General features: G+C 40.1%; 1 protein-coding gene across 4 annotated transcripts in view; it reads left to right on the top strand.

Annotated features, from left to right (window-relative positions):
• The window catches only part of LOC114549549 (RNA-binding Raly-like protein), a 31,811-nt gene that overhangs the window by 3,807 nt on the left and 14,138 nt on the right, over positions 1-13,866 (top strand). For all 4 annotated transcript variants that reach the window (XM_028569900.1, XM_028569902.1, XM_028569901.1 and 1 more), the window contains exon 2: positions 13,467-13,542. In XM_028569900.1, the coding sequence (XP_028425701.1) occupies positions 13,467-13,542 (76 nt within the window). The remainder of the gene's footprint in view (positions 1-13,466; positions 13,543-13,866) is intronic.

The following is a 13,866-nucleotide window of genomic DNA, read 5'->3' on the forward strand; positions in this document are numbered from 1 at the left end:
TGCGTAAAACACATCCCTGTGTAGTTACTGTAATACCCGTTGGGACATTCATCTTTTGTGCTGTTCGCTTTGTTCATTATCAAAAGGTGAACTCTTAGCCTGTGAGCATGTTTATGGTGTTGACTATTGTGATAAATTAAATTAGGAAAATAAAACCTCTCTGTCTCTTTTCTTGGGTGCCTGAGAATGAGCTCGAGTATGAGAATTGAAGTCTATAAATATTTAAGATTTTGCAGCTCAGGAGTCTTTGGAGATCAAATGGGGGGTTCCAGCTCTCTGCACCACCGGGATTTGTTCCCTGTTCATGTGTGTCTGTGTTATTAATGTGTGTAGTATGGTATGTGGTTGTGTGATTTCATCTTCAAGGGGTGTGTGTGTGTGTGTGTGTGTGTGTGTGTGTGTGTGTGTGTGTGTGTGTGTGTGTGTGTGTGTGTGTGTGTGTGTGTGTGTGATTCAACATTCAAAGTTTCACTTTCCATAACCTCGGCCACAGAGCAACAGGCTATTTTATATTATATGTTATATAAAAATATCACTATTGTGGTGCAGGGTGGTGTGCTGGTTGTGTGGCAGGTTGCAATGTGGATTCTCATACAAAAGCCATACACACTTTACTATAGATACTGGTATGTATACATATATTTTATTTAAGAGCCCTTTGATGGGCAGTTGATGAATGCCATAATATACGTGGATAAACAAGAATACCATATTTGTATACTTGTGTTAAAATGATCCATGTTCACTATTACAGATGTAGGCTGTGCCTTCTAGATTAGACTTATTTTCAGCTTAGCTCCATTTCGCCCAAAATCTCAGTTTGCATGTCCTTGGAAAGGAATACAAATCATGCCCAACACCATCCTTGGTGGAGCTGTTGGGGTCTGCTGCTCTGCTTCTTTTGAATAAATCCCAAGCAATTACAGAGTATAATCCGTTCCAGATACTTTAGTTGCCACCAAAGATGCAGTTGCTACGGTTTCAAAAATACACCAGCTGTACTTCCACGCTTGTTTTTTTTCTTCCTCGACCTGAACAAGCACCCACATCACACTCCACTCTGTCCTGGAAATGTGATTTTTACCTGTCAGAAAGGACCTAATGAGACGCCTTGAGTGATTGTCGATGATGAAATAATGTGAGCAGAGTTGTCACAAGATGTCGCCTCCCCCCCTCCCTCCCCCTAGAGTCCTCGTCTCTCCCACCAGCAGCTCCATTTGCGTTTAGTGGAGCAAAGGCTGTTTGGGACTGTTGCCAGGAGAAGCACCAATCAGTGTGACATAAAGACAAGCATTCAGTGACACACATACACACTGACATCTGCACGCATACAAGCGTTGATGTATGGAGAAAACACCAGCACTGACACCTTATCATCCATTTTACTTTGTGCAATAAGCTTTTGGAGGAACAAATGTTGCAAAATGGCAGATTTGTCTTTATCTTATCGTGAAGAAGCAGAATATTTAGAGCAACAGGCTTTGGTGAATGGCCTGTATTAATATTGGATCTAATGTGCATAGTCTACAGCTACGACTGCAGCAGTGTAGCAGTTTGAGTACGGTGGAATTATGTCAAGTGTCATAGCAAGCACAATGAAATAAATGAAATCTCACTCTGTTGTCTCTCGCTTCCTACCACGGAGCTCGTCGCTCATATGCACACTTATGCAGGGATGTGTAATATGGTAATGAAAAGGCGTTCTAGGCCAGCAATATGCCTGTCTGATTTCCCTCAATCAGTAATTCCCTTTGTTTCTGGTTTAAATAAAATAGAGATGTCTTAAGGAGCATGTCAGAACAACTCAAAAGATTTCTCTTGTAGGTTCAATGCTAAAGACTCAAAAAGGACCCATCTTTAGCAGTAAGGAAAGTCGGTGGCGATATCCTGATCATCAGCGTGATTGTTTGTCAGAGGACACACTGAATGCTTACGTGACAGCGACTGACTGCGAGGTGTACGTTTTGAGGCCTCGCTACCCACCGCTAAGCATCCCCACCGTGCCATGTTCAGACACCCGAATTGTCCCCTTTCTGAAGTGCATCATTGTTGACTCGCGTGAGACAGCTTGCTGGGTTTTACAGGTCACACATAGGGATGTGATCTCAAACCGATGCCATGCCTTTATCTGCTCTGCTGGTGCCTGAAGGGCCGGGGGATTATGAGCTGATCCCCTCGGACTTTGGTCCGTGCAGCCTCAGAGAGGCGCCGAGGCAGAGCAGCAGACTGAAAGTCACACTCGAGTGTTTACCCAGGGAGAGATGCTCCAGTTTTGTAATGGGATGTTCACTGAGATGTTGTAGTCGTGTATATAATAAAATGGCTGTTCAGCGAACTCCGGTCTGTATTATAGAGTGGAAGGTGGATGGGATTTTTGAGGCACTGGTTATCGTTGTTAAACCTGAAGAGGATGAGTTTGGAAAATGCTTACAACATAGAAGTAGAAATGAAATTAATCAGCCACTATTTTTGATAATGGATTATTATTTTTTCATTTTTTTTTAAAGAATAAATAAGTGTTTCCAGCCTCTAAAATTGTACCATTGTTTGTTTTTCTTTATGATATTCACATAAATATTGGACTTTGGAACATTGGTTGGACCAAACATCCGACTTGAATATGTCAACTTGGGTGTTATGTATTTTCCAACATTTTATGAACCAAATGAATAATTCGTAAATAATGGGCAGATGAGAATACAAAATAATCATTGGTTGAATCCCTACATAGATGTACGAATGAAGCCACAATGAAAGATAATTTTCTCAGGTTTCTTACTTTTTAGTTTGGAAACAATTAGTGAATTAATCAATTATTCAGATGATAGAAATTTCCCAATAACTTGAGTTTGGATAATGACCAAGCAAAACACACAGACATTTGCTGGTTCTGTGTTTAAAGGTGAAATATGAGGCTTTTGTCGGTTTTATATTTTTGTAAATTGAACCTCCTCTCTGTGTTTTGGACTGATGGTTGGACAAAACAAGCTATTTTGAGGACTTTACCTTGGGCTTTGAGAACTTGTTACTGGTATATGTGAGGCGTTTCCTTTTTTTTTTTTTTTTTTTTTTTTTGTAGTCTTTCATAGATTAAACCTCCTTGAATTTATTGTCTGAGAAGGAAGTGTGAGACATTGGGCAGGAAGGCTGTTGTGAACGTCTGTAAGGATCCACTGTGAATGGCATATTTGTGTTTAATTCACTACAATTTTAGGAAAATCTTTCAGTCTATACCTGCAGTGTGGCCTTTATCAGAAATGTATCAGAGAAGCAAAGATGAAAGGCGTATCTGGAGTGTTATGAGGCTCACACCTGCCAGTGCCTCGCCTGCAGGTCATGATGTACGGCGCTGTGAATGAGATGCGGCAAATCCTTCATTTCAGACCACCTACCTTCCTCACAGACCAGGTCCAGCTTCACAATTCACTGAGGAGTCTGTGACGACCAAGCTGAAGCTAAAGCTGAGACGAATTTCCCCCATCCCTACCTGCATATCCATCACCTGCTTGATTCAGCTCCTTCACTCCTTTCTTGTCTCTTTGCTTATGTCTCGCCTGCTGAAGAGCAATTTGCATGATTAGATACTTTGTTCAATTAATAAAGACGTTGGGGAGATTGTCGCCAGAGTTTCTCGTTTCATGAGATGATCGACAGCTCCCGGTTTCTCATTCTTTCTCCGTCCCTGCCTTTTAATTTGTATCTCATGAAATAGACAGTTGGCCTTTCTGAGGAGAGAAGAATGAAATAAAACATTTGCTGGTTCCGAGTTCTCAAGAGGATCCTCAGCTCTTTTCGGTTTTATATAATTGTGAATTGAACCTCATCTCTGGCATGATGGTCGGACAAAACAAGCTATTTTGAAGACTCTCCCTTTGGGAACTGGGGTTTGTTTTTGCAGTCTTTTATGGATTACACATTTTAAATTTTCTTTTTACAGATAAATCAATAAAGAAAATAAGGTGTGGAGTTTACAGCTCTTATAGGATGCTTGTGCAGTGAAGCCAACTTGTCGATTTTCTGCATTTAGTAGAGCATTCCACCGTGAAATGTGTGTATTATCCATTGCGAGCTTGTTTCAGATTCTGCAAATAATCAAATCTAGCTACTGAGACCCAGTCTTGTTTTCTTAGTTAAAATGAAAAGGGATATTTGCAGCTCAACAAAAATGCACCAGTGTGTTGAAGCTGGTGTGACCTTGAAAGTAATTTTATATGTAGGCAGGAATGAAAGGCTTCAAATCCTAATTGTGTACTTTTTTTTTTTTTTGCGATACCTTACTAAGTGTAACTTTTGATTGGCAAAATGAACTGACCAAGTTATGATGTAATTTTTCATGTCATTGTGCCTTTAATACATTAGAGTAGGGGTTGGATGATGTGGGCAAAATCCTCACATCACAGTTCACGTAACATGGCTGCAACTAACGATTAAGCAAACAATTCATCGTTTTGGCTATAAAATGTCAGATAATAGTGGAAAAACCCAGGGCCCAATATGACATCTTTAAATTGCTTGTTTAATCTGACCAACAGCCCAAAAGTAAAATATTTTCCATATACTGTCAAGCATGAAAAAGTAGAGCATAAAATCCTTATATTTGAGTAGCTGCAACCACCAAACGCTTCTCGCTCAGAAAATTAACTGACGTGATAGAGATTATTAAAATAACTGCAGATTAATTTTCCGTTGGTGTTGACTAATTGATAAATGGACTATTCGTTTCAGCCTTAACGTAATTTCATATTACAACATTGACTTGTATTGTGATACATTTCTTGATGGATGAAATAACAAGACGAGAACTTCTGTTTTTGGCAAACCCAACAAATTAAAACACCTGACAAATCAAAGTACCTTATCACGTTGATGCCAAATTCACATGAAAATCAAATCTAGCAAGAAAGCAGTTCATTGTTGCTCGTTGATTTGTAACATTGCTCACTCTGGCCTAACACCTGTACAACCAGAGATCATGAAGAAATGTATCGTCTCACGGTATGAAATCATAACGTCATTTAAATAAAATGGACCATTTCAAAATGGTGCCCCAACTTAATGCGAAAGAATTCGATGTGCAAACTACACTTGACTTACACAACTGAAAAATGTAGAGAGCCACATCACTTCACCTTGAACTTTGTTTCCCGGCTCACCTAAATAGCCCCGTTTGATGTTTAATCTTCAAAGGTTCCAAGAAGAGCATCTTTGATATGCAGAAAGCCATCCACAGCGTTGGCCTGCTGCAGCTCTCCTGTTGTTAAGAGGTGTCCGTAAACAAACTGTTTTTCTGCAGGTGTTGAGAGGGAAAAAGGTAAATGGCTATTTCAGTTTGAAGGGACCGCAGTGCCTTGTTACCTTGATTGAGGGCTCTGCAGCCCCAGAAAAGTAAAAACAAGGCTAATGTCTGAGAGCGAAGTGAATGAAATCTGAGGTCTTGATTCAACATGGATTGTGAATAGCACATTTGAGTGTTCTTCACTCTGAGATTTTGAGGGAAATCAAAGTTGTCCGCCTATACCTGCCAAATAGCCTTATCAGAAATATATCCGAGAAGCAAAGATGAAAGGCGTATCTGGACTTTTTATGATGCCCACACCAGCCAGGGCCTCGCCTGCAGGTCATGACAGTGCTGTATGATGCTGCAAATCCTTAATCTCAAACCACCCGCCTTCCTCACAGATCGCTCCGGCTTCACAATTCAGCAAGGAGATTGTACGAAGACCTCAGACGAATTTCTCACATCCTTACCTGTCCCTTCTGCACGCCCATCACCTGCTTGATTCAGCTCCTTCACTCCCTTCTTGTCTCTTTGCTTACGTCCGTCCTGCCGAGGAGCAATTTGCATGATTAGATACTTTGTTTAATTAATGAAGACATTGGGGAGATTGTCGCCAGAGTTTCTCGTTCCATGAGGAGATGATCGACAGCTCCCTCTGCATGCCGCTCTGCCTTTCTCTTTCTCTGCCTTTAATGTTTATCTCATCAAATAGACGGTTGCCGTTTGCGAGGGGAAGGGAATGAAATGAAAGAACATGCAAAGTGAAAAAGTGACAAATTATGTTGTAGAGCCGTCAGCTCTGGTCCGTGGGGAATTCCCCCCTCCCGTTTTTGGAAAAGAACAGATTCCTCATTCCTTGAAAGTCCCTTGCTGATACGCCTGAAAGGGAGTTCATTGCAGTCAATCACCTGGTCGCTGTGCTGCACGTCTGTGATATGACTTATAGGCGACACCGAAGCTTTTTAGGTAATCAGGAGGAAAAAAAAGACGTTTGTACCTTGATGGTGACAGGGTGTTTAAGGTTAGCAAGACTGTCCTATAAACTTAATATCACTGGTTTCATCCCTTTGACATAGCTGTATGGCTAATGCTTCTGAACATAGGAACACATGGAGCTTCTGGGTCAGTGTAACGCTTATCAGTTCAATTTTCTAAGCACAAACGGACATTTGGAAAAACATCATGTTCATTTTCAGGTTAAAGATGCAATTTTTTAATTTGTCAAGGTGGAAAAAAATGAAAACTTGGATATTTGAACCCATTTTTCCAAATTTTTCTGTTTTTTCTATGATCCCATAGTAATTATTTCATATTTTGTTTCTGAGAAATCACGTTTTGTTCCATTAGTTTATCATTGCTCTAAATACTTCAGTACCCATGAGCTTTAGCCACTGTTGGCTTGGCAACTGCTACAGGGAAGAAGCCAGTCAGTGGCTGGCAGGTGCCAGTGAATTCACAACACTTCGATACAGCAATTTGGCCCAAAACATGGTGTCCTTGTTACCAAATTTGAGCTAATAATACAAAATGAATGTAAGCTACATATTGTATTAGAATTTACAGCAACTCTAGCTGCTAAATGGACATCTCAACAATTATTGGATCATTTTGCATTGGAAACATTTGTGATCTCCAGAGAATAAATCCGACTGACTTTGGTTATCTCCTGACTTTTCATTTACGTCCACCAAAAGGTCAAAGTCTCACTTAAGCTCCTTTACCACTGGACAAAAAAACCACTAATACTGAGTAACATATGGCTTTTATCTTGAGAAATCACTCTGCAGTAGTAAAGGGGATGTATGGTCTCCAGCCCTAATCGGCAGTGATAGAAACATGACACCCTGGTGGACACGCTAATTTTTGCCTCTTTTCGGGCAACATGCGATGACCTGTTTTTGTCCCCATAGCCAATAATTCCGTCTGTCTCTGTACAAGCAGCGCTCGAACATTGTTCCAAAATTAGTCTGTCTAGTTTGAAAGTGTGACAGAATAAGTAACAGATATAAAAAACGAAGTAACCACTGTAACATTTTCACTGGCCCTGCATACGTATAATCTCTTCTTCAACCAACTCCAAAACGGCTAGTAAATGGCGTTTGTCCTAAAGCAAAAGGCTGAATCCCGACCGGTTTATTTTCAGTCTCTAAATGAGGCCCCAGACATATTTAAGTTGATAATGGACTCACATAATTTTGTTTTGTCAATTATAGCTTGTGTGCTGCACCACAGCAGGTGTCCAAGCCGAAACCAACAAAACACCTGGGTTTTCCTTGCTGGGTTTTCTGTAACAATAATGGGGTTTGGCGGGCAAATGATTTGCAAATTTTAGTGCGTTTTCAGCCCTACAGTTGGTGTAATTTGGTGTAGCTTTGGTCTAAGGAGCTTGCACCAAATTTCTGCCCTACATGCAAATGGTATTGAGCCTGTATTTATTAATGAGCAATGCAGTTTGAATGTTTTATCTTGATGATGACTGACTACATTGATGGATGTGGCTTGCCATATATTTAGACAACACTCTTTATCACCACACATTTTAAAGAAAAGCCTGTGGAAAATGAGCTATTGAAAGCCGAGTGTTTGAATTGTTATTATTCCAATAGCACATAGTTATAGCTGATGAGAACGGTGTCTTTCCGAAGAAATAGATTTTCAGGAATCTGCCCTTTTGTCCTTCTTCCATCACTCTCTCCCCACTAATACAAAGCGGTTCTATGGCTGACATACAATCTATCCGTCTCTTCTCTCCTCTGACCTTGTGGTCACCCCTGCTACCTGTGATTGTTAGCTTACTACAGCCGGAAGCCTCGGGCTATTAGCTGGTTTTCCCCCCTCAGTTTGTGAGAGGAAGAGAAAAGGTAGAACGTAGAAACGGAAAGATTGTGGTCTGATTTGCTGTGGCTTCAGCAGGAGCAGGAGCTTTTGTGGCTGCTCCAGTATTTCATTCATATTCCTTCCAGGAATATAAGGTGTCCTCCTGTTCCCTGCATTCTCACAAAGACTCACCCTCTCCTTATGTTTTTGGGTCCTGTTGATTTTCACAGGAGTACTTTCGCATCCCAGTGATTCCCCTGCAATATGTTGCCATATGGCTGAGTTTATAGCCCTGATTTATTCAAAGCCTTGACTTCTGTTGCTCGGCTGTTATTCATCCCTCGCTAATGAAATGAGGGGAGAAATAAGACTTGCAAAGTTTTCGTTGGCCGGAGGTGTCGAAAAGAAAAAGCCCCACAGGTGATGCTCGGCACTGAAATGTCTCATGATGAGCTTCCTCCGTGCACACAGAGCAACAGGAAGAAGTATGAAACGTGAGGGCGAGGTGAGGTTAGATGCAGTCTTGTTTTGAGCAAAGGGCAGGTGAGGAAAGTGAGAGGAATGAAGACAGAGAAAGAGATGCTGAAGAATCGGGTGAGGCCGAGGGCAGAACAGGAAGCGTGAGCAAGAGTAGTCTGAGGGAGACAGAGACGTAAGGCAACAAATGAGACCAATAAAACACATGGGCATGTTGCTTCGGGGAGTCACGGATCCTTGTTTTCTTGACAGAGGAACACCGGTCTGTCTTCAGTGATTACTTACGCTCTGTGCCTTGGTCTATTCACTGCGATTTACCTCCAGAACCTTTTCTCTCCACATTCCTCAGCCAATAACAGTGTTGCCTTAAATATTTATTCTGTGTTGTTTATTTCAGTATCTATAGGCAGACAGACACCCTCCCTCTCTCAGAGATAGAAAAGTCAAGCTTGGAGTTGAGCTCAAACACATCTATGAATAATTTCACGGCTGCAAAATTCAAATTTCATCATGTGCATGTTCACGCAGCTGCAAGGTCGAGCCCTTTTTGTTTTATTCGCTGCCCAGTCAGAGCAGTGCAACAGACCTTAAAAACCCCTCCGTTCAGCACCACAGACAGCTCCGCCCCATCCCTGTCTGACCGAGCTGCAGATTGAGCAAGCAGACAAACCAATGGGAAACAGGAGAGTAGAGCACACAGATTTGGTCCATGACCCAGGGTACATCTCATTCATACCAATCTTAGTCCTTAGTGCTGCACTGATACAAAGCATTCTGCTAAAAGCTGCATCAGAGATAATCTTTTAACAGCTCCTTGTAGGTTCTTTTCACACTAACAGAAGTGAGGTATGTATGTAAACATGCCAACCCTGCTCTTAGAATCGCATCTAAAGTAGTGTGCAAACAAGGACAATGGGGTGCTTTTGTACCAAAGCTGCTGGTAGCAATTATTATGTGCAACTATGCCTTTTGGTTTTTACAAACCAACCAATTAAAATAGTTTCTCTATGCTTTTGTCTGAGAAAAACATATTTCAGTAAAGTTCTTCTGCTGAAACAATAAATACCAACAGCGTGGATGGATTCGTTGTTTAAGTCATTTTATTTTTGTAATTGATGTCTTTGACAGACAGACATAACCACCACACATATCACACACAGTTTTTTTTTCTTTTCTTTGTCAAGCAAAAATTCTCGCTGGTTATAACATGATGATTTGCTGCTTTTCTATGTTTTGAAAATTGAATATCTTTGGGATTTTGGTCACATATTTGGTTAGGGACTTGTGTTGGGCATTTTTCAATTATGAAACTGCTTAATTAGTAATAGATAGTCTTAAGGTGCAGTCATGATTGAAGTCCAAACTGATTTGAATTATTGTAGGAGCATCTGTTATCTAAAGCAGTGCTTGCATTAAGACAGGGCTTTCCACTTTTTTGGAGGCTGAAATTCATCATAAATGAATTAACCATTTAGGAATCATACAGTAACACTGTCTGTGGTCAGAAAAAAAGATCTGGGGTCAGGGGAATTTTAGATTGCTTGAGGTTTTGGATGCCAGTTGTATTTAGCAGGATTGATGTGGGCTAATCAAAGGGTTGGTCTTCCTCTCTAAGTGAACCTTCAGGTTAATGAGCACAATCATAATAATATCACTTAAATAAGCATCACGGTCAATCCCAACATGCACACACAAAAACACACCCATAAATACACTTATACACTCATTTGGTCATGCAGCTCTGTGTATAAAGTCTGTGTTTTAGCTTGTCTAAGTAGGTAATACAAACAGACCGGGTTTTAATCCAATTTCTCATGAGAGCAGCCACTGGGAGAAGGAGGCAAGAGTTTGCCTGAAGCTTATTTACACCCCTGTGCAGTTCCACTCCCGGGGATTGAGGCACTTCCACATGAAGGTGGGGGTAGGGCGGACGCATAAGTTATTTAGGCAAATGTTTATTGCTGGAAGGGACAAAATGATAGTGAGAACATAGCTGCATGCAAAAAATAAAAAATTGGTCTGAAAGTGCCTTTTTAAGTGATCTATGTGCCTATGAGGCACTTGGCTGAGGCTAGATTTAGGTTTTGTCTCTTTTGCACTTTAAGTGATCCATATTCATCAGAATCCCCTGTGTTGTTTATTCATCTTTTTTGAAAATGTTTGTATAGTGGCGCTGCACGATTTGGAGAAAAAGTCATATTGCAATTTACAATACTTGTACTTCCGATATAATGGTATCATGAGTCTACTTGCTTGATTATCAAGGAGAATGCACAAAATACTAACATTTTTAAAAACTACAAAGTTAAATGAGCAAAAGAAGATACACAAACTAAAAATGTGCAAGTTTTTTAAAACAAATAACTTTTGTCAAAAAAACAAAATAATCTTTGACATTTTAGATGGGTTTAATTTAATAAGTAGTGATTAAGTTACAAAATACTGTATACTTTGTACAGCCTCTTCTTAATGTCTGCATGCTCTGAAACCTGTGTGCGCGCGCACGTGATTGGTCGGGCAAGGAGGGAGAGGGATTAGCGTAGCAGCTGTGTGAGGAAAAAGAGATAGCAAAGACCATGTAAAGTGAGTTAACAGAGAACACTAAAAACAACAAGCTCATTAAGACACAGTGTCACATCTGTTGTTAATACTGTCGGTAAAGTGAAGGCTGTTACGACGCAGAGACTGCAGTGCACACAGGGACTAGAGTGTCACGCGCACAGCACACCTTATTGTTTACCTAAATCCCACATATTTTTCCGTTATGTAATCGCAGGGAGTGACATCGCGATTGCGATGACATTAATCGTGCAGCCCTACTGTATAGCTCACCTGAACTCTGATAAGGATGTGAATGCTTCTTTGAATTGTAAAGCTCAGTTACATGTGTTCTTCTCCTGCACCATTCTCTACTTGACTTCATGGATATATCCTCATGTCCACATCCATAAAGTTTCTGGAATCTTTTTCTCGCCTTTTGAGTGTTTTACTTTGAACTGGGTGCTTGTTATGATCCACTGGCTCCTCTCCCGGTAGCCAGACTGTTACCAAAACAAAAGGACCTTGCAACACCCTTGGCAATGCACAGATAGCAATTGAAAAAATTCTGCATCAATGACTGGCCTGGTCACAAAACTATTCACCTGATGGTAACATTTTTTTTATTTCATTTTTTTTTTTTTACACAAAGAACAAACCACCAGCTATAAATCAAAGCTCCCCAAACATCCAGCTTTTGATGGGGAGTTTTCTTTTGTATGGTTGTTCTTTTTAATTGTTTTTATGTGTTCAAGGATTCTCTCTTGCCTTGCAACAAGACTTTCATTATGTAATCTTTCCAGTGCATGGTGGCAAGGTCAAATTGTCATTCACAGTGCACCTCTACATGAATGTGTCCTACAGTACTGTAGCTTTGTGCTTATTTAAATGTCTCATGAAAAGTTCAGTTCAGTTTTACAATAGAAATAGCACAGAGCTTCCGGAGAGCTTGAACTGATATTTCACTCTCTTTTATTATTAAGTAGTACTTTTATTACTTTTATGCTCCCTTGTGCTCCGGCACTGCTGTGAGCTATAATGCAGTACCATCGCTACCATCATGAGCCGTCGCTCTGTTTGAAGAAAGGGCGTGGTTTTATTTTTTTTTTTATTGACACAGTTCTCTGCTTTTAAATTAGGTTGCACTGCAGCGTAGGACACATTGGTGTTGATAGGAATTAAAATTGAAATCCTATAATGTCACTAATACTCTAGGGGCATGTCCAGTAAAGACTATTCATGAATTCATATACATATAGTAAATAAAGTATATGTTAACAATTTTTCTATGAATCATCTGTTATACTTTATATATTACACCAGAGCTGTTATTGTATTTAATTCAGTGCTGTAAGTTAAACGCGTTATTAATGGCGTTAACGCAAACCCATTTTAACGGCGTCAATTTTTTTAGCGCGATATTAACGTTCTTTTTGGCCTAGCAAACTTTGTAGTTTTTTCACATGCTGTTGCAACAACTAGTAACGTTTAGAAAAACTACACCACCACACCGGATCTAGCTAGCCCGGGAACAAAAAAAACGCACACACTTGTTTGGGCTTGCGAGCCGGCCAAAGAGTAGTAGGCTAACGTTACGTTTTGAGTGGATGGCGAGCGCGCGAGACGCCGAAATGGATGCCAATAAGATTCTGAATAGAAAGTTTACTTTTAAAAAGTTGCCAAATGGTTCCATTGAGAAGACCAAAGTGATCTGTGTGTTTTGTCGTTGTGAACTGAGCTATCATCGCAGCACGTCCAGCCAATTCTCCGCTCCATTGTCAAAGCCAGGCGACAAAAGCACAAAGCAATTTTCCATGTTGATAAGAGCATTAAAATGAGAAAAAAATAAAGGTACAAAAAGAAATCAAGGGACATTTAGAATGGATCAAAATGTGTGATTAATTGCGATTGATTGCTAGTTAACTATGACATTAATGCAATTAAATATTTTAATCGTTTGACAGCACTAATTTAATTATGTGATTAAAGACATTAATAAATTCTCACAGTGCGTAATAAAACATTTACTTACTGCTTATAAATGTGTTCAGAACATATTAAACTTGAAGGCTCATTCTTGACAGAAGAATTATTAACTCAATGTCACTAACCAGATTTCTACTGTGGCTTTCAGCCGCACCTCATGGCCTTCATCAGCGTATATGGAATGTATTTATGAATTTAAATTGCAATTTTTTTTTGTTTTGTTTGTTTCTTCTTCTTTTGTGGGGAGGGTGGTGTTAACAGATTGAATGATGAAATGTTACCATTACATTTTTTATTTATGCATGAAATATGTATAGTTCACTGTAATGCAAGAATGACAAGAGATTTGTCTGCGTTTGTGTTTTTGCAGACATAAACATGGCAGGCGAACCCAAGCCATACAGGCCCAAAGCCGGTTCTAAACGGCCGCTCTCAGCTGTTTATAGGTAAGATTTGCTCTCCCTGCAACATACTTCTTCACATGCAAAGCTTTCACATCCTGCTGCTCCTCCCGCTGATGTAAATGTGGAGTAATATTTTGCATGCGAGGATTCATATAATGTTTTCTTTTTTTTCTTATTCTTTTGAACCTTGAATTTCTAATTGAGTTTTTAATGCAACATTTCTTAGCCTTGATTGGAGTTTGTTTGGCACGGGCCTGTAAAGCTCAAAGGAGATGCTGTTATATAAGCTTCATTAAGCGTGACCCTGAATTTCTGCCCCGTACACATCTCTGGTCACAAACCGATCAAAGCAGTGCTTGTTTACTG

The sequence above is a fragment of the Perca flavescens genome, chromosome 22 (genome assembly GCF_004354835.1).
Source record: "Perca flavescens isolate YP-PL-M2 chromosome 22, PFLA_1.0, whole genome shotgun sequence".
NCBI lineage: Eukaryota > Metazoa > Chordata > Actinopteri > Perciformes > Percidae > Perca > Perca flavescens.